Raw genomic sequence first — 22,442 nt, 5'->3', positions numbered from 1 at the left:
TACATGCAGTCCTAGTGAGAGATGCCCCCTCTTTGTACATTCATTTTCTGCCAGGCTGGTGCTCACCCTTGCTTCTCTGACTATTTTAAGAGACTTGTTTATTATTCTCTCACAGTTGTCTGCTCAGCTGAAAGATCTCTGGGACATTCAGAACAAGTGGCAGCACCACACTAACTTGGTTGTGATTTTGGAGCCTACAGGATGCCAGATTAACAAATTCTCCTGACTCTCCCCATGAGGACCCATAATTYACCAAGCTAGCACTATTTAGGACCTGCTGCAAGGTGGCATGGAAGGTAAATGTTGSATCAGCTTCCACCAGGTCCTATGAGCATGATTCTTGTTAATACAAATAGGATGTCTCCTATATGTTTGAAATKTTATGGATTAATGGGGAAAAAAAGCAACTTCCAGTGGCTGCAGTAACATCCACAACAACGGTGAGCAACACCAGGAGAATAAAATCAAGGGACCCAATTTCTGTGCTACAAATCCAGCTGGAGTGTTTGGGATTGCTCTAGTAAATCAYTTTACTCCTCCTTTTCCTTTAAGGCTCTCTGATGAACCACATCATCAGTTCCTTGAATCTTCTCTGTTTAACATATTTTCTTTCAAAACTTGCCCAGCATTAAGACTTCTGAGTGTGTTGACCATGGAAATGGAGGTGGCAAGGAAAAGGAAAATAACTGACTGTTCTCAGTCTTCTTCTCCCCAAAAATATAATCCCTCTTTCTCCACAGCTTTAAATGGTACTTCCACTCTCTGCTCTCAACTTCTTTTGTCACATTTATCACTTCTCTTTCTGTGTATAACAACTCTATGCCAGTGCTGGAGAGTATTAAATTGATKGGTGGAAAATTAATGGAGCCAGCAGGAAAGATAGAGAACATTACTTGTGCATTGTAGCTTTTGTTAAGTTGGCAGTCTGAGGGGGCAGTAACATAAAGCACACCAGAAATGCAAATGCCCTGTGCAGTCTGACCTTGTTAGAGAACTTCAGTGAAGCCAGAGAACAAAGAGAAGGGTCCTGTTCAAATTTTGGAGCAACAGGCATGGAGGAAGATGCATCTCACTGCTGTTTAGCAAGGTTGTGTCTTGCTACAAGGGTGCGAATTGGAAGGAAACAATAAATATTCAAGAATTTTATATACAAGAGGCCACAAAAAGGATYTTTTGCCTCATGATACTCATCCAAACCAGAGCCCTGCCTTTACCTTCCATCACATTACATTGCAGCCACTGTAAACCGTATGCAGCTGTCCAATTTCTGTATCTACTGTTCCATTCCATTTGGTTCATGTCCTGTGGTGCCAACATCTTGAGCAAGGCACTGCAGGGAGGGCAAGGAATGAGGAAGGGAAGGCACAGGCAATTTCAGTGGCTGATGGCTGTGCAATTTAGGATTCAAGGAAATGAAGTTGTTAAGGATTCACGTCTCCAGCACAGATGCAATTGAATATATTAGGAGAGGTGTTTAATAGCCATTTGGTGAAGAAAGGCCCTGATCTCTCTCTGTAAAATGATGGCCAGGATATACAAGAAAGCATTTTTAGCACATATTCTAATCTACATTCTCTTCATTTCAGACTTCTTTTGCAGATGGCATTTTCAGCAAAGTTGTCATCTTCTGTGCAGAGAGTGCACAGAAGTGCATCTTCTGTGCACGGAGCGCTTGTGCCATTCCTGCATTTTACATGTGCTGCAAGTCTTAGATGCTCATAGAAATATCCCTATTTAGAAACAAGTTACATATGGCAGCAGTCCTGGACRTGGTACCTCACGGACTGGTTGCAGTCATTGAACACTTGTCTGCTTCAGGAAAACCTGGTCTGGTTTATCACAGGCTGGCTGCATCTAGTCTAGAAAGAAATGCATGAAAGGTTTCTTTCTGTGTCTGCTCTGACATAATTTTGGAATCCTTTTTTCTAGCTGGGCAATGAGAAGTGCAGGGGTTCTGCAGAAAACCAAACAGCTGAACCCTGAAGAGTGCTGGATATGACACAAGTGACTATGGAAATGTCAGCTGGTGGTGAAAAGGTGTTTTCCTGAATGTCTCCCAGTTTGCAAGTTAAAAAAAAAAAAACAAACCACTGACTCAAAGGAAAACCTGACGTGTGACACAGATACACAGGATCATTCAACTTTGAAAAAATGCACAGTGGAAAACATCATGTCTACAAATGCTACTTGGAAAAAAAAAAAAAAAAAAGTTTGGCTTTGGATTATCTAGGCTAACGTCTTGTGTAGGCAAGACCTAAAAATAAATTCTAAAAGGCTTTTACTCCTGGGCTTGTGCTATTAACACAACTACAGAGTTTCGTTAGCAGGATTCAGCATTATTAAGGCAATCTGCTACAAAAACTTTGCTTATTTGTACCCTTGTTTMAAGTTTCTAGATACTTCCAAGGAAAATTGTGAATCAGAATGTTCTTGACATCTAATAACATGTTCACTTTGCTTCAATGATAAACAATAAAGACAAATGCATTTTCCCCCCAGTACTTCTCAAAGAAAACCAAGAATTCAGTCCCACAGTGCTATCAAAGCTTTCATAAAACTTTTTAAAGTAATTCCCATAAAAATAATATAAAATCCCCAAAACAACCAACCACCCAACCWACCAAATACAAACCACAGATGCTGGCTAAAAGAAAGCTGTTATCTATCTGCACAACACCAGACAATTTTTCTCCAACAGAAACTCTGAAAYAAAACAAAACTATAAAAAAGCAAGCATTTATAACATATTACTTACAGTGTATTTCTAGAACCTGCATTGCTATCTGAGGTGTAGAGTTTAGGGACTCATGATCTACTCTGCAACTTACAACTGCACCATCATCACTGCGATCTGCTAGGAAATCCATCGTGCTGCTGACTGTGAATGTTTTGCGATTTGCATCTTCTTCTTTTAAATATTTAACATCTGAAAGAAAGAATAAACAGATAGTTTTATCTCCAATATTTCTGGAATTAGACAGCTAAATTATCTATCACAGCTGCTAGGAAAAAAAAAAAAAAAAAACACATCTTTCATATCTGTATTGATCTCTTTCATATAAATTAATTAGACTGCAGGCATTCCTGAGTTTGCTCTCATTGTCAGAGTAGGAGATACATGCTAAAAGAGAAAATTTTAAAACTGGTACCATGATACTGCATTCCAACAGAAACGCCATTCATTATTACCTCTTAAATGTTTAGGTCCACATTTGATATAAACTTTCTCTGCAGGTCATCAGAAAAAAAAAAAAAAAAAGTTATCTTGTCCCACTTTCATTACCTTACATATTCACAGTGTCCTTAAATAATAAATTTTCAAAATTCATACCAATTTATAACATTTTAGAGTAATTCAATAAATGGATATTATTGAAGCCACGTGCATGTAGTCAGATTAATCCTGTGCTTACTTCATTCATTGCTTATTCTATTGTTTGGTTAGAATCATTCTAACTTCCTAATAAAACTAAACCCAGGTATAATCATCAGAGGCAATGAACAACTGTAAATAGAGCATGTGACAGTATTCACTGGAATCTACAGACAAATCCCAAGAAGACTAGAAATAAAATTACTACAGAGAACTCCCTCCCACTGCTTTATATCAATCTAAATTGCCCTGCTGTTTCTATGCAGGTCCAGTTAAAAACCTGAGAGTTTTCAGCCCAGACATTGGAGTGCAGGGAATGTTTTTAGGAAGCATCAGCTCAAGGTCAAGGTTCACATTCAGAATATTTYATTGTAGGATATATAAATTGGATCAGAAATGAAGAACCAAAAGACTGAGCATTTGTGTTAATGTTTTAATGTATTAACTGGAACATGAGATCTTCTTACATACTTTAGAATTGTTTTACTTGGTTCCCAACTACTTGTAATACTTATYGATTTAGTTTTATTTCAGAAAAAAAGTGGTAAGCTTGTTATATTGATTTATTGCAATGAAAGCTTGAAAAGACATCTATAAATACTTAAACATATATATTAAATTACACTGAGATTTCATATGTCCTCTGTGCCCTAAAAAAAGTGAGAGGTTTCAGTTTTACAAATTRTACTAAATCCCATTAGAGAACGGAATGACCTAAATAAAATTTCCATGAAATATCAATTTTAGRAAGCGAATCTTCAATGGCTTAAGCTACATCTTTCTAGATTAAAAATACCTCTGACATCAGAGAGGTGGTCTTTATCATTGTCTCCAGACAGACAAGGACACCACGTAGTTATACACTTTCCATTTCCCCCAAAAAAATAATTATTTCTTGCATACAAGCATTTTTCTACATGTTTGCTGCTAAGCTTTAAAAGATTTCAATTTCTGCCATGGTCACTATTAATTTTTAGGGATCAGCAAAGGTAGTTTAGAGTAGGTGAGAGAAATACTGATGAGTGCTAAAGTAAAGTTATTATAATCAAACACTAAATGTTCCCCCTAATACTGGAAGCAAACACATGGGATTTTGTTCCCAGAGTTAGGTTTCCAAATTTAATAATAAGCACCTCWATAGATAACATGCTATTTATAAGTAATGTACACATCCCTGTGCTTAATTCAGGTTGAGGGCAGAAGACTCCTGAAAACAACCACAACTTTAATTTTAGTGAGAAGTTGTGGATTCTTAATGCTTCAGGAAAACAAAAGCAGTTAATTTCCTAAATGAGTGTTTAGAAATCTCTCTCCAAGCACTGTCTGAAAGGGCTCAACTCTTRGAGTTAACTCCCTCTGCAAGAAGGGCAGTGATAATATTCTATAAACTGTTGACATCCTCACCAACAGAAATATTTATCTTGTCCTCTTTATCAGCTGTGTTTTCTTAGATGTTTCTTCATGRCAAAACGAAGGTGTGATTGCAATATGTGCCAATTGACTGCAAACCCAACTGGATCTAGAGCAGTGCAGATCAGGTGCTGGGTACACACCGTCACTCAGAATATTTTACAGAATTTTAAACACTGTCAGTTGCAGTCTACTGTTTCATTTATTTTCTTGCTGTTCCTCTCTCTCTCTCAAACATTGCCTTGAAGGAAAGGTTAAAAAGAAATCCATTACASAAGCAGCTTGTTTGGGAAGCTCTGTAATGGAACAGGTTGGAGGGGTGACAAATACAGTTTTGTAGAGGAGCACCAGGGGTTTTGAAGACAGGCTGAGCATCAGTCAACAGTGTCTTTGCAGCGCTGGAAGTTAAACCCCACWGTCTTTCATAGGTAATAGAACAGCCAGAAAGTCAAGGGAAGTGATTGTTGTCCTCTATTCAGGACATGCATGGCTACATTGAGAGTATCAGGCTCAGTTTTGGGCTTTCTGAAGAAAAAAAAATGCACAATAAACCTGTTGGCAAACCCAATTAGGTGCAGGCAAAAGCCATGGAGATGGTCAGCAGAGCTCTGTGCAAAGACAGCTGAAGAAAGTTGATATTATCTAACCCAAGGAAGAGTAAAACCAGGTCAAACCGGTGCCTCAAAGTATCCAAATTGTGGCAAAAAAAAAGAAAAAAAGACCATTGTCCTCTCAGAGGTGTACAGTAAATGCTAACAYGAGTTACACTGAGATAAATTCTGATTATGCATCATGAAATATCTACAAATAATGAAAATACTCCACAAAGAGGGYTTTAAAATGCTGAAAAATCGACCCCAGAGAGAAAATGGAATCTCTGTCTTGAGATATTTTTCAAAACTGGATTGGAGAAGACCTTTAAGCACCTGATTTAACCTTTGAATAGATGTTGGGCCAAATGAAACCAAAGGATCAGCTACAGGTGCAYCTCCATGACTCTGTCAGACTGGTGCACATACAGATATTCCTGTATTAAATAATATCAAATAATAATCATATGAACTAATAAAAGTTTATATCTCATAAGTACAGATGTTTGACAGTGAAAACAATAAATGGAAACTATGGAATGTTCATCACCCATAGCTCATCACAAGCCATTTATAAAAGCACATGCCCCTCACATTCAAATGAAAATACTCCTTTTTTTTTTTTTTGAAAATATGGTTTTTCTGGTTTTACATGGCAGATGTAATTTTTGCTCATGTTTAAACTCAAGTTCTGATATGAAATAGCCTTGTTATCTAAAAAATGGTCATCTTTGTTCTAGAGGTTTATCAAGACAAAATATTCAGTGCTTCTCTGAAAACTTTGTGTATACTAAAAATACACAAATTTATTCAAACTATCTTAATATGTTGCAACAAAATGAACTTGTTTTTAAAATCTGGTTTTCCAAGAAAAAATTAAACAAAACAGAGAATCCATTCAAAATACTCCTGAAGCCTAAAAATAATTCTTTATACAATTTTGTTGGAAGGGCATGTAACAAATTGTGTTGGAAAAGATAGGTAATTTCAAAATGAAAAAGATACTTTTAGCTTCTCCAGTATTTTTTGCTTTTAATAATGTTCCAGAAATGTCACCAGAATGCTAAAYTGCAGATCCCTTTGTTAAGCTGGTGCAAATATGAGTGACAGAACACTACAGGAAAAGGTGTGGTGCCCAGTKCTTCACATTCAGTCTCTCTCATTACCAGCACTTACTTTATCAAACAATATTCCTTTAGCAGATGATGATTCCTTTTTTGAGTGATAGCAATGGAGCTACAATTTTAGAGTGGCTTTTTCCCCTTTGGTGCAGCTCTGATCTCAGTGCATCATTTATATTCGCTTGCACCACGTATAATACAGTGTAACACAATTGGATTTACTGGTGCTAGACAGGAGAACTCCTAACCTTTAATGCCAGCTGCATTAGCATATAATTTCATATCTATTTTCTCAGATTTATCATTTCACCTTCTACACTGCACAAAGCTAATGTAACTTCTGCTGATGCCACTGCAGACTGGTTAGGTTATTTTATTCCTAACCTTTGAGAAATGGCAATGTGCTCTTCAGAAGACCTAGAAAACTAAACTGAAATAAATGTGATCTGTACTTTCCTCTTTTTTTCTGGTTCTTGGGGGTGTTTTTTCCCCCTTCACTGTTCTTTTTCATACACCTTCTTTGTTTCTTCCCCACCCAGTTATGCTTTTTTTAAAAAAATCTCTTTGGGAACTCTTGAATGTTAACAAATTAACAAATTAGTTAAAAAGACAAATCACCAAATTGCTTTCTGGCTTCAATTACATGCCAGCTGAAAGAAAGGCAAAGGTATTACCCCAGATTTCAAAACATAATTTTTTTAATAAAATCTCTTCAAATATGTGTTGCGTTGCTGTTAGGCCAACTGTATCAGCGCTTCTCCTAARGTAGTGGCATGGTTTGGAGTGATTTCCAAACTTTACATGCCTTGAATAYGTATATTCATTGTTCCATCTTTTCTGGATGACACAATCTATGCTGTGCCATGTGTGTTAGCTGTGCTGTTAAATTCTTCTTTTTAATTACATTTGATGAGGTGCTGCATTTCTTTCATCGATTTCCTCAAACTTCCCAGTACTGACTGAAAAGAATTATTTTATTTCCTCATTTTCTATCCCCGTTTCACATCTCAAATTATTCCAGTCTAAAACTRTTTCTTTCAACACTATGCTCATTTTCACTGGAAATATAAGGACACCTCTAGAACGGACAGAGTTCTTAGGCAACCAAGTCCAAATCTCTAAATCTTCATATCACAGCTCTGGTTTTACACATTGAACTGTGGTAGAGAACAGTAAAGGAAGAGAAATGGTTCTRTAATTAATTCTGCAACTTTGCCTGAGGCAGTTCACTGATCTAATGAAACCCAAAATATTAGAGAAATCAATCAAATAAAAGCATGGGGTGTTTTTTTGGTTTTTTTTTTTTTTTTTTTTTTTTTTTTTTTTTTTGGTTTTTTGGTTGTTTTTTGTGGTTTTTGTATTTTTTTGAGGGGGGGGGGAATGGGTTTTTTTAAAGCTCCACAGTAATGGTGGATTTTGAATCACTTATCCATTTGGTCTTATAGCAGAATGAGTAGAGGTGAAATGAATAAATATCAATACCTTATCCTTTTCATTCATCTACTTTATAATGAGCACCTCAATTGGCTTGTAGGTGTGACCAAGCCTTCTGCAGCAGAAACCTCCCTTCACTCCTTCAACAATGAGGATTTAAAACTATTCCAGCCTTTGTAAGAATATGGACTAGAAAACCAAGTTCTAAGCAAAGAACATACAAAGTGAAAGAGAAGACAGAAAGGAAATAAACAGCTTTTCATATRCAGTTCTTTCCCAGCTTGCTGCATCCTCAAAGGCAAATCCTTGCTGTCAGATTTGGTTTAGCCACTCGGTGGCTTTTCAGTTACAGCAGACTTTGTCCAGCTCCCCCCAGCCTCTGTGAAGTTTTTCTGATCCCCTTAAAATCCATCTTCTCCCTCCTCCTTGCTGCAGACTATCAGCACTCTTGTCCCAGCTGTAGATTCTGAGTTTCCCASCTGAGATTCCCTCCCTACATCCTGACTCATCCTCACCAGAGCAGGCTCCACAGCTCTCCTATGGGAAGCGCAATCTCCAGCCTCGTCCGGATGGCTCTGCCTCACCTGGTCATGTTATTTAGGAGGGTATATTCCCACCTAAATCTGGGAATTAACTAAATCAGACATACCTCATATTGCAATGACACAAAATAAATGAAAAGGGAAAGTGGGGGTGAGTGGTGGGACTATGAAAAATAATACATTAAATATTTCTCTATGAAGCCTCACAGTTGAGTTTATYGTGCTGCACAAAGTTCTGAAAAATCTGAAACATCAGGTTTTACCATTTGAAGAAACAATAAAAAGATGGTTATTATGACCACTGCAGTAATTTACAATCAATTCCTCATCTGTTCAATCAATTCACTATCCTCTACTCGTTTAATGGCTCAGTATGAGAAACCYCACAAACACAAATTAAAAAATACAATACTACAGAATAGATAGTTTTGACAATTGGACCAAATGACACCAAAATCCTTTTAAATACCTTTAACTTCTTTGTCATTCTTGAACCATCTGATATCGGCTGCTGGCTTACTACCAGATGTCTTGCAAGTTAGCTGCATCCTCTCTCCCTCCATAACTGGTGAGGTAAATCCAGTAATTTGTGGCTTCTCAGGTACACCTAACAAGCAAACAAGCAAAATGTTTCTGATAGTGTCAGCTACTGCCATGAAYACACAACCAACTTAAAGTTCACTTCTTCATAAATTCTCAATTCTGGAAGCAGGATGATTGATTCTTCATGCCTTGTCACTTAAACCTTTTTCCTATTGTAAATAAACCATCAATCTGAACAGCATTTGATTCTAAAAAAATAATGAAAAAATTACCTAATTGTCTAAGAGAAACAGATTGCATTTTAATAAACACCTTATCTATGTATATTCTGCATGCAGGTCTAGTCTGACTTGTTGCAATATTTAAACTGTTCAGCACAGCAAGCAGGATGACAAAGCACATTAGAAGCACAGCTGTGAAAATTAAACATAACAGGCAACAAAAAGATGAACTGACCTAAGTTCAGAACAGATATTTACGCCTGAGTAATGGAGACTTTAATACAAAACCCAGGGAAAAGAGAGGATGAAAATAAATACAGGAGTTGTTTTATCTTCAGAGAAAGTAAAACCAAAACACCAAGTGGTATAATCACAGCTCCAGTGGCTATGGAGAGTTCTTCAGCTGAAAACAAATTCTTCAGAGGAGATCATATGATTTTGACACACTGTACACATAGTATTAAATTTGGAAATGGTTGTTTTTCAATAAACCATGAAATATTAAAAAAAAAAAAAGAAAATTGTGAAAGTTTTGAGCACTACGGTTATAAATCCATTTATCTTACAAAGACACAAGAATAACTTTTTTTAAAGCAATACTGATGACAGTAATTTAAAAATCTCAAAAAATGTCAGCTATAACTTGCATCTACAGTGCTTTGGTGCATTCATATTTGTGGCCAGAYAAAGGGCCTGGTCACAGTAATTGATCCTGTGCCCTATATTTCATAAGTTGGTTTTTCTACATCTTTTTTCCAAAATGACAGATTATGTACATAAAAGGAAAGCAGCAATACCTATTTCATACTACATCTTTTTAATAAATCTACTCCTCTATTTCAGGACAGAAAATGGTGTCTACTACAATACTGTGACACTTAAATTTTCTAATCGACAACAGAGCAGTCGATAAAAACATTATTAGTACATGAAAATAGTTTATATGATTAGAATATGTAAAACATTTCAGTGTCAAAGATCCCCTTCTCCTGTAGACAATGTTTTAAGAGTTTAAAATGTTCCTTTGAAATACAAAATTACAAACACCAAATAAAAAAAGGCAGGAATCGTAAACTGTGCAGCATTCTTTCTTGGAGGGTAAGTAGATGATATTGGGAAAATTTCATTACACCCTCCCCTAAAAGAAGATAAAGCTTAAAGGTCTGTGAAAGGCAAAGTTACTTTTGTTGATAAATACTGGCTAGATATTTTCTGGGTGTTTTTTTTTTTGTCTTTGTAATGCCTTTCTATGTCTTTCCACCATTTAAAATGTTCAACTGGTGCAAACCTCTATTGTTTAGATCATGAAATGCCTCTCTGCAGAAAGAAGATTAAGAACAGGCTGTTGCTGTTCCAGAATATTCTGCTTTGAGTGGGTACTTTTTGTCCTTAATGGCAAACTTGTGAAGATCTTTGTAAAATAGTCTCACAGGGACTGAAAGGGAGATGTATTTCATATCCTAAGCACAAAACCAATTCCCTGGCTGGATTAATGTGAATATTACTGCCACAGAGAATATCTTGCATTAGTCCTTTTAAATTCAACTGTCTGCCCATCCACATATAAAAATAAAACAAAAAGAAAGAAAGAGTCATGTTCAGGGACAGAAAAAAGGCAAAAAAAAGAATAAAAATCAATCTCTAAAATCATATAACCTCTAAGGTTCGCAGGTGTGTTTCAATGAACTATAGCAATTTTGGCTGATTGGGCCACTGACATTCATAGAATCATATAARGCTTCGAGCAGAAACTTTATTTCCTGGGCATCTCTTGAAATCTATTGCTTTTCTGWGTGTATCTATAACCTTTGGGGAAAACAGCAGAGCACTTAGAGGATAAAGCATAAAAGAAGCCGCAAACCCAGTSAAAATTTGCACTTTATAGACTAAAAAATAAAGGCAAAAACCAGAATGAGCAGAAAGAAAAAAATGCACAGCTAAGGTAAAAATGATAAAGCTCTAAAGCCCGTTTTGATTTCATGCTTTGTGATTTTCTCCCTTTTGCCCCAYGGAATAGATTGCTGGGAGATGATCACATGCACCTTCCTGGCACTGTGGCACTGGGGATGCAGAGGTTATGTCCACGTTACGGAGCACTCACTCCACGGTGTTCGCGCATTCCCCAATTCCTTATCCTGCCACGGTGCAAACGCTAAGAGCCGCGTTATTTCCCAGCACGGCAACATGAAACAACAACCATCAGGGAAACCAGATCAGACATTTACATTTATCTTCTGCCAAGCCTTTGCAAAGTTCATTCTTATCACAATTTGCCAGAGCCCGGGGAGTTCAACATCAGCTTTTTCACACTCAGCTGTCGGCACTTACCGAGAACGGTGAGGAAAGCCTTGGAAGTTTTGACAGGCATGGTGAACAAGGAGCAGGTGTACTGCCCTTCGTCCGACAGCGACACGTCGCTGACGCTGATGCTCAGCTCGTGCCATGATGCTCGGACCAGCTCGATTCTGTTGTCCCTCAGAGCTGAAAAACAACAAAAAAATCACATTAACGTTGGATCCAGCACATGAACAAAGCGTGGTGTGCTGTACAAGAGTCTTGATGAAGGCRAAATTAAATCAGGCCCTAGAACACAGTTACGCACTCTATGCAGAGTAGTTTGTTTTCTCTGTAGAATAAAGTTATGAGTATTTAGCAAGTTTTTGATTGTAACATATATAAACCTGGATTTGTAACATATACAAACCTAGAGACTAAAAGACTTGAGTTACCACTGTCCTTCCTCTAAACAATCCAACAGTGGCTTGGATTTCTGCCCCCTGACAGTTTTGTTCTAAATAAAAGTCTAAAATAAATCCTTCCTAAACCAGCCTGGTTTTCGTGTATTTACAAATGTTGAGGATTCTGTGCCTAGCCTTGCATAGTTTGTCTACAGATTTTTCTCACATTGTCCTGGAATATCAGATTGCCTGAATTCTGTGAATTCTCATTACTAATAGATTGCAAGTTCCACTTATGCATGCATATGTAGTACATTTAACAATTTGAGGTAATTGAGTACAGTGGCTTTACTTTTTTGGTTATGAATACAAATACAATCTTCTATTCTGTTTGCATGAAACCAATGAGAGGAAAGGAAAATGCAGATTCACTTCAATTCAAAATGTCACTTTAGGTAATGCTTTAAAATTCAAAGTATTTTAAAACCTRTACTTAGATTAACGCCCAACAGGCAAAGGTGGCCACTGTGGCTTTGGCAGCCAAAACTCTTCACAACAGTGAAGCTATTGCTATTTTTGAGGAAGTAGATGGGGACTCAGAATTCCTTTCTCAGCTTTTCAATTCTAGTCAGATGCACATGAGCAGGCACAAGACTMGTAGTTTATTTCATATTACTGATCTTTCCAAAATAATAATAATTAAAAAAAAATTAAAAAGGATTGAGTGCTTCCAAATAGTTTGATCACCACCACACCCATTTATATAATTTGACAACAGCATAAAACCCAGAAAAGCAAAACAACAACAACAAMAAMAAAATTWAAAAAAAAAAATCTCAGCACTCCATAATTTGGAAGTGGTGATTTTTTTCCTCTCCTTAATCAGAAATTATTTTTAAAATAATGCATTMTATCATATCATATAGTATTCTACTTTCTGGTGCTACTACCTCATGATAAAGATTTCTGTATCTGTTGAAATATTTTCCTACAGATGGAACAATGTGTAGAATTTAATGCACTAAGAACAGTGATGAATTCCACTACAGCACAACTGGCCTGCAGATGATGCCAACAGCATTTTGATCCTACAACTGAAATACAAACCATTGCCATCAGTTACATTCCTACTGCCTTCCTCCCTCTCTGCCTCCCCTACACAGCTATTTTAACCTTTGTAAAATATAAAAACCTCAGCTTCATCAATTTTCTGTAAAGCTGGTAAAAACAACCACTGGCCAAGAGATGAGATCAGATGTTCCATATTTCATTATGGAGAAGACTTTCATTGGAAGAACAGTGAGAAAGTCTTGTAATGGAAATACCAACACAGAATTTGCAATAAATGCTGCAAATAGCACCAACATAATGCTCCTTTACAGGAAAGCTGTTTGTCAGAAGGATTTTTGTAAGTGCTAAGTCTAAAGATCATTATCTGTTCCATCATTTTCAAACCTGAATATTTGTAAGCTTTCCTGTCTACACAGATGACAGACAAACCAAATTTTACTGCCATTGCTTAGACAAGGTGAGCACTCACACTGAGACTTTTTAGAATCCTATTTCCAAATTGTATTCCTGTAACTGTTTCTACAACCTCATCTGTTTAGAAAGACACCAGTTTGTCTTCATGAAATTGATAGCTGTGACGGATGCCAGAAGTGGCTTGTTTCCATTTTTCTGTCTTAGGCTCATTTTGCTTCAAGGGTGATGGAAACAACAGCAACACTGGAGAGGCCAGGAGTAATTATAGCAATGATATCCAGGCACTGTGAGGGAGCGGAGCAGGGTCTTGCTCAGAGCAGGAATTCTTGGCAAACCTGGTGGATGGAGGAAAGCAGCCCACGGAGACTGGACAGAGGGCAGCTACTAAAAGGTACCATGTGGTGAGCAAAAGCTTTAAGGAGAAGGAACTCTCCTCAAGGAGCTGGTGGATGGGAACAGGATTTATTCACCATGATCTTTTCAAAATCTTTCAGAGTTATTTTAGTCCTACTTATTTGATGACAGATCTCATCCGGGTTATTATTCTCTATTAAAGGATGTGAGCTTCCAAAGCTTTCTGTAAGCTTTATGATTGCTCTTATTTGCAATGAGAATTGCCCCAAAACAGGGCAATTTTACCACAAGGTTCAAGCCAGCTTGAGGGCTCATCACAGCAGTTCAAACCMAGTTTCATAAAAAGTACAAAATGTTCCCTCGTATTTAATTAGCAGATGGAAACAAAAAGCAGAACACTGCTCTTTCAGAACCTTCTTTGGAAACTTTTTTTTCTATTTCACTTTTTTAGAAGCCAAACAGGCTTTTCTGGCCCCTTGCTGGGGATTTTAATCTACATTCCTGAATCRTTACCCTATCCATAGTTCACACACCTATAGAGATCCTAGAAAAAGGGTAAATAAACAGAATATTTATTTGACTTCTGGGAAATACACATATGCCAAAGCCAGTGACAAAGCACACCAGCACTGGCATCTCTTTGCTGAATTCTTATGTTGCAAGCCCTTTAGAATGATATAAAATACAACTAGAAATATAATTACATAGTAAATTCCAACATGCCCTATGTACCCTATTTCAGTTTTCTGTAATTCCCAGGCATGCATGATGTAGTTAATTTGCAAGGCATGAAACAATTATTCATAAAACACTTGCTCCTAAGCAAACACACTTCATTTATTTTACCTGTCATTCTCTTTTCCTGTGGAAAAGATTTCCTTTCAGAATGTTCTCTGACACAGAAACAAGCAACCTTGATAATTTGTATAGTTGAGGTAATTATCAGTAAGAGATATGGTCATGTATTTCAGCTGCATTAATTAGCAATTATTGAGACTGACAACCATCACAACAAACTGGTCTCCTTGTTCACAATCATAAAAACTGTACTTTGTTTTTTGAAAAATAATAATATAATGATCCTATGTCATCGTAAGGAAATCCTGCAACAGGAATTACATTGGAGAGACAAAAGAACCTTAGATATTTTCAGAAATGGAAGAAACAACCACATTTCATACAATGAGGAAAAGGCAATTGGACCTGTTAAACGTAGCAGCCACCCAGCAGCCTCTCTAATGTTATTCCATCTAAAATCACCACATCTTCCTAGTATTTTGAGTCATATATTTGAAGAATGGGGAGAAAAAAACAAACAACAAAATCCCCCAATCTTCCAATGTAATTTGCTGATGTTTGAGAATACTAACTTGACACATGCTGCCATCCTGGGATTCACTCAACAAATTTTTCTTCCTTCTGTTGGAGCTCTTCCCTCTCATGGGAATAACATAACCATTAGCTGGAAACAGAAGGATTTCTGATACTCTACAGATCATGCTAAACTCCTGGAATTCTAATGCTTATGAAACTAAAGCAATCCCTCTGATTTCAGATTCCATTTTCTGAATGCAGCACCATCATCTGAAACAGATTTAAAGGGATTTATGTTGTGTTTCTGGATGTACTTGAGAAGCCTTTTTCTTTGTTCCTAATGAATCCAATAGACCAAGATCCCCACAGGATGATTACAGAACTTGCTTCTAGTTGTGCATCAAGCACCACCACCAGAGCAAGAAAAACAGAATGGGAGTAGATGGAACAAACCAAACTAATATTGTTATCCTGTGTCTTCTAAACATTCACTTTTTTTTTTTTTAAATTCAAATTTCCTTTAAAAGAAGAATGACTGATATATAGTCATTCTATTCATGCCTAGCCTGTCTAGTCTATTCTTGCATGGCACCTGAATACCTAAGATTTTAGAACTTCTCAGTTGTCTTCCATGTGGAAAGAAAATCCATTTCCTTCCTCTTTCATTTCCATTTGATTACTTTCATGCAAGTACACAAGGGTGGCAGTGTGGATATTCAGCAATTCCATTTTTCTATTTCTACTTTTGCACGTGCTGAGGCTGGTTTTACTTCTCAGTGGAGGCCTTTCTTACCTGTCCAAAGCACTGCATCTGTGAAACCATCACTTTTTTTTTTCCCCTGGGACAGAAGTCCTCAAACTGAATCTACTTTCACAGGTAATGCCAATGCAGAGGGGAAAAAATAAATTAGGAATTTCTATGCAATCTGCCAAATGGCTGACATATCGACCATTGGTATCCTTTAAAGGTGACATCATTTATAAATAAAATTAAATATTAAACAAACATATTAAACAAACAAAGCAATAGTGGGGACAGATCTCTGGCTAATTGTCTGTGGAACAGTCTGGCCAATTTGTAGCTTCATGATGGCTTTTCCCCCATTAGGAAAGTGATTAGTGATTAGTAAAGATGAGTTCAAATACACATTCCAAACCCTGTCTTTCCCAGTTTTCTGTCACTTRCATGCTGTGAATACGTCAACTTCACTGAATTTTTCAACCCATTCATGTACTTAATAAATTCAGGGCACCACTGAGCTTCATAAAAGGYACTAAGTAAGGCTTTGAAACGGAAGGACAACATAACAATCCTTGGAGACAGGTTTTCTTTTCACTCCATTGTATTTCTTAAGTATTTGGTAATCAAAAGGAAGAAACAATAGGCTCAATAGGAATACCCTTCTATCTTTAATCATCCAGCCATCTTTTACTTTATGTCCTGGCTTGCATTCCAATAAGGAAAGACTAGATGGTTTCAGCTGAGATACAGTGCCGAAATATTTTATTAGTTTACTTAGACAACTATGTTCAACAGCAAGCTGCTTCCCCCTCTTTAAATTTTTCAGAGTTTTTGCATGTTGCATAATGCATCTGCCAAAGTCATGCAGCCAGCTCCCTTCATGTAGAGAGGTGCTGACAGTCTCACTAAAGGGAGGCRTCCACTCTGTGCCTGCCTTGAAAAGGCCAAAGCACTGGGGACTCAGAACCTGTCTCACAGCYTTATCTATTATTTATCATGGTGTACGGCCTTAGATGCTGATCAGGAGAACCCAAACAGCAAGGTAATTTCTTCWGTGAAACAACAACAATTCTCCCTTTCCTGCACTCTGGATAAAAGGAAAAGAGTTTAAGGTTACTTACAAGGACTTACGATCTTCAACACAGCTGCTAAGTGAAGCTTCACCAACTGCTGCCAATTGACAAACGAAGGCCAGGACAAATAAATGCCCTTCATGGATGGAATAAATGAAGTAAAACTTTCCTGCATGGCACATTTTCTGAGCTACATTTTCTCTCACAGTCATGTTCTGTATTTGCTTCTTTCTCTCTTTTTCAGATCTCTCAAGAAACATGGCCACATGCAAAAAGAGAGGAAGAAGTTGCTTTCTAGGGTGTTTATAATGTCTGTTTCTGATATTAAAGAAGCAGTGAACTTACGTTCTTGTCTTTTGAGAAACTTAAGGATGACATTTATTGTCTGAGAAGCTCTGAGGTCTGACTCTCACTCTCACTCTGAAACTTAAGTTTCAAATCTTTTCAAAACATACAGGTTTTGAACTATGAAAATGCTTGACTGTTTTACTGAGTTGAAATAATACTTAACTGCATCTCCAAATAATAAAACAAAAATCACATTAGTCAGGATGAAACATTGTCTTACAAGGTCTGTTCATCTGGTTCTGTTTTCTGTGGGGAATTACAAGATTTCCTATTATCCTAATGCAACTGGACATGTGCCATAGCACAGTAGCCTAGAAAATATTTTAAAATCATACTTCTCAAATATGCAGCTGCAAAAATTAAAATTGCAAAATGATCTGGCAAGGTTAGAGATGGACAGAATTAAAATAAATGAGATTCAATAGTTAAAAGTAATTGGTAATCTTATGAACTAAGTTGGAGATGAATGTTTTGAAAAYGATAATGCAGGAAAGGAGCCCTGAGGATTACAGAGGAAATTATTTAACTATATGTTCAAATGCAGCACCACTCTAAAAAGATGAATCCTATTCTGGTTTTTACTGATCCTTGCAATTATGGTAAAAGAAAATGCTACAATATTCCAAAATAGCATATATCACACTGTGCCATATATTGTAAATTACAGACAGAAACAGTCTCTCAGTTGGGAAGATAATTTCTGAAGGTCTACTGATGGAATACTGCAAAACTAATACTAAGAAAATGAAAATAATACAATGGAGAGCTGTAATAAATTCACACCTACCTAAGGCAGAAATTAGAACTTTTTTTTTTCTCTAATATGGAGGGTAATACTGAAAAGACAAAACACTATGTTTCAGGCTAAATGAGAATTCAGTGTAAGTGAGAAATGTTAGATAATGACTTTATCAGAGTAGAAGAGATAAATAAATAAATACTAATCCTCTTGCAAACCAAAACAAAGTTGCACAGCTTGCCAAGTTTGTTCCACTGTGAAGATCAAACCAGGCAATTTTCTTGTGCTACTGATATTGATACTGCTCCTTGTGTTAACAGCACCTAAAGACTGCAGACCAAGGCAGAGTTAAGCTCATGTAGGTATTAAAAACTCTCTGGCCAAACAGCAGAGAGCTCTACCAAACCCATTTATGTATTTTAAAGAACATCAGTTGTACAATACTCCTTTTCCTTGTCAAGAAACTGCTCTTTACATTTTCTGCTGGTCACCCTCATGCACTGGCTTTAGTCAGCTTTGAAAGAAAGGAGCCCCTAAAGGATAGGGAAAAGAGAATAACTCAGATTTTACATTTTTAGCACTGCTGCACAAACAGGTTCTACTCAGACCTGCCCAAACACACTGCAGTTTTTGTGTGTGCAGCTGACCGGGCCTCAAGGAAGCTGCAGACCTGTGTTTCCCTGACCTTGCACATGGTGACCTTACAGTTCTGCCCGTTCACAGCTAAATTTAATAATCCCATGACACTGATAGTGTTTTTAGTGGCAGGAATGAGTGTTACCCAATAATCCCATGACACTGGGAGTGTTTTTAGTGGCAGGAATGAGTGTTACTCATGGCAGAGTCATGTTTATGGCACTGCTTCATATTTCTTGGAAAGTCTTCTAAACAGCTCAGTCCTGTTCAAACATTATTTTGGCAGAATATGGAGATACTTTCTCATTTATTGATACTCAAGCAGAGATTTCTCTCTAACTGTTCTTTCTGCACTTCTTGATCACATAGACACAGAAATGAACATCACCCTTCCTGTAGCAGATGGCCACGTTGGCCACAGATGCCAGCACAGGAATATTCATTCTTCCTAACTACATTAAGCAGCCAGACTCCCTAAACTCCTACTGCAGCCAGTGGAGCAAGTTAGCTTCCTCCAGAGGCCAATTAAGAACAGGTCACTGCCTTGAAAATATTACAGAACCTGGACAAAACAGCCAAGAAACCATCAAGGATTGATGAATGTATCTGCAATCAACCCAGCAATTGATCCCAGAACCAATGAAGAGTCGAAAGTTAATGCATCCATCGATACTGAAGATATTAGCACTGCTGGGGATGGCTTGGAGATCTCACTACTGAGGGAATTGAAATATGGAACAAAGTATTCAGGAGAGATCCGAGATGAGCCCAGTGCAATTCCAGGGAGGATTCTCAGAAAGCTCTTTGATGGTTGCAACATCTTTTATGATAGAGCCCTTAAAGTTTTATGATGTCTCTCACACAGCCTAGCAGCAGACAATCTGTCTCTCCACACAGATGCTCCCTCTTGTGTGGGATTTGTCTTAGTTTTCCAGATGCAGATGTGCTGTGAGGGAAACCATTAGTGAGAAATGGTGTCAGAAACAGATAATTAAAGGATTGGAGCATCTCTCATACAAGTTGAGGCTTAGAGACTTGGGATTGTTTAGCATGAAGAAGTGGAAAATCCTGAAGTTAATCCAAATTCAAAAGGAAAAAAAAAAAAACCCTAAAAAAAACTGGCAGCAGATCTAGACCTCTCATTTTCATAGGAAGCTGCTCTAACATAGAAAACCAAGCTGGACTAGATGACCTCCAGAGGCCCTTTCCAATGTGAAATATTCTGTGATCTTTTGGATTAAAGAATCCACATATCATAAAATTTAGATATGTAACCAATCCTGAAGTGCCAACTAAAAAACCCTTTGGTAGATATTCACAAAGATTAATCTTCTTTAGCTTTTCCAAAGCATTTTTCTCTCTCATGGAGGATGTGAATTTGAGTCCCAAAGAAGAGGAGGCTGCCAGTGTCTCTCCTCTACAGTCGGGGGGGGGGAAACCACAACAACCAAAAACAAAAGAGAAAGGAAGATCAATAAAAATCAACTTCTCTATGCTAAATTTATTTACTTCTTTTGCAGCTTTATTCCAAGAATGCGGTGACACAAGTGCAGCAATAAAATACTTGGACTCCATGGTGGTGGCCAGACACGTTCACCAAGTATTACAGAAGATTATTTAGAAAACTCAAACAAACACTGGACATATGATGGCAGAGCAAGTACTGACATATGCACTGAATAAAAACTCTACTGTGAGTTAATGCATCATAACTTACAGTAGATAGTGACAATAATAATGGAATCATGCTACCATTGGTACTATTTATCCCCAATTTCTGATTTTTCTGGGGGCCATTCACATACACCAGTTATATTTGAGTGTATCAGAAGAAACTTGTCCATGCTTTACACTTATGTCTAGACAAAAAGCAGCTGAATGCATCTTGACTTTTCCATTTAAACATTTGAAGGCATTTCCTTTTTTTAAGAGTTAGGGGGAAAATGGTTTTTGGTTCTTTCTTGTCGTTTCTTGCATGTTTCTTTAGCAGTTCAAAATGTAAGAGGTAAATGAAGAGACATTAATTTGAAAAACAAAAATATAGAGAGTAGCAACCATTACAGCTACAGAATGCTACTCGCCCTTCCCAAATACTTTGTGTATTGGTCCTTGCCTCATTTTTTTCATTCCTCTTACTCTTTGTCATCTTTCCTTTTTTTTTTTTTTTAATTTTCCTGATTGTACACAAATGTGGAAATCCAAAGATTTCCAGTCTTTGGAATAATCTGTCCTTTACTCCACTTTTTACTTCATGTAGTCTCTTCCTCTTCTCCTTATCAATATTTAATTGACAAAAAACTCTGTTGCCATCCCTATTAGTAACACCTTTCCTATTTTCTGTAGTAAATAATTTTATTTCCTCAGTGTCATAAATGTGTTCTCTATAAAAATGAGGCCACTAGAAAAAAAAAAAGAATGGGCTAAACCAATTACATATACAATATACATCAGGGATACTGATCAACAACTCTTTAAATGGAAGGAGTAGATTAAATTAACTTATTACTTTATATTTCCAAATATAAACTCCCAAGTACACTTTATCTTTTCTGTAGCAGAAGTTCAGGAATGTAGCAATTGTAAATTTAAATTACTTTACACTTATCAGCACCCTGAGCTGTATTAGGAAGAGCAGGTCCAAGGAGATGATCCTCCAGGTCCCCTCAGCACTGGTGAGATCACACCTYGAGTGTTGTGCCCAGTCCTGGGGTCACCCAGAGATGAGAGATGGAATCGTACTGGAGTAGGGCCACGAAGGGAAGGGACTGGAATGTCAATTATTKTGGTGGGTTGGCCCTAACTGAGTGCCAGGTGCCCACCAAAGCCACCCTGTCACTCCCCTCCTCAACWGAACARGGGACAGAAAATATAATGAAAGGCTCATTCAATTCAGTTACTGTCATGGGCAAAACACTTGGGGAAATTAATTSAATTTATCACCAATCGAATTAGAGTAGCATAGCAAGAAATCAAATCAAATACTACAACGTCTATCCTCCAACCCTCCCTTCCTTCCAGGCTGAATTTTTACTCCAAATTTTCTCTTCCTCTTTCCCAGCAGTGCAGAGGGAGAAGGAATGGGGGCTGTGGTCAGTTCATCACTCAGTGTGAGGACTTCTCACACTCTTCTGCTCCAGCATTGCAGAAAATCCTCTACAAACTTCAAACTTAATCACAAAAAGAACTATTGCAGTGTATTTTACTGCACAGGATGCCCAGAAAGGTATAGAGTCTCCAGCTTTGGACTGGACGTGGGCAGTGAACCTGTCCTGGCAGGCCCAGCTTGAGCAGGACAGCTGGACAACATCATCTCCAGAGGTCCCTTCCAACCACAGCTGTTCTAGGAGTCTCTGATTCAGGCAGCCCTTACCTGTATTGTACAGGTAAAATGCAGAAAAAAATAAAATAAAGAAGTTTTCAGGCATTAATGTCYGCCTTTTTGGCTTTTAAATTGCTTTTGTATAATTAAAAACTGATACCCTGCAGAGAGCTCTGCTGAACTGTGATGAACACAACGTTTGAAGACTGTCCCTCACAGAGGTGTTACCTGGTACAGGGAAAATGTTTCAGATTAATGGGATCTGGACCTCTGGAACTGAATGATGTTCTGGGTAGGCCCTCCCACAAGCATGCCTTTCCCCAGAATAAAAAAAAAAAAAAAAAAAAAAAAAAAAATAAGTTCAAAAAATTAGCTTCAGCAAAAGCCACAAATGTTTCAAATTAACATTTTCTGAAAAATTAAATTGAAGGAAAGGGAGCCTGATATTTGTCTGAGAACACACAGTGAACTCTCAAGTGCTCCAGGATCCTGTTTTAGGGGCTGTCATCTGCTCTGAGCT

The 22,442-nt window shown here is 37.4% G+C and overlaps 1 protein-coding gene across 2 annotated transcripts in view; it reads right to left on the bottom strand.

Moving 5' to 3' along the window:
• The window catches only part of CADM2 (cell adhesion molecule 2), a 554,996-nt gene that overhangs the window by 97,773 nt on the left and 434,781 nt on the right, over window positions 1-22,442 (bottom strand). For both annotated transcript variants that reach the window (XM_057389925.1, XM_057389926.1), the window contains exons 3-5: window positions 11,563-11,715; window positions 8,940-9,077; window positions 2,756-2,926 (exon numbers count right to left, since the gene is read on the bottom strand). In XM_057389925.1, coding sequence (XP_057245908.1) covers window positions 2,756-2,926; window positions 8,940-9,077; window positions 11,563-11,715 — 462 coding nt within the window. The remainder of the gene's footprint in view (window positions 1-2,755; window positions 2,927-8,939; window positions 9,078-11,562; window positions 11,716-22,442) is intronic.

This window comes from Malurus melanocephalus, unplaced genomic scaffold (genome assembly GCF_030028575.1).
Source record: "Malurus melanocephalus ecotype Western Australia unplaced genomic scaffold, MMel_1.1 scaffold_21, whole genome shotgun sequence".
Classification (NCBI taxonomy): domain Eukaryota; kingdom Metazoa; phylum Chordata; class Aves; order Passeriformes; family Maluridae; genus Malurus; species Malurus melanocephalus.
The sequence above is the reverse complement of the archived record's forward strand: the minus strand, read 5'-3'. Positions and strand labels throughout refer to the sequence as shown.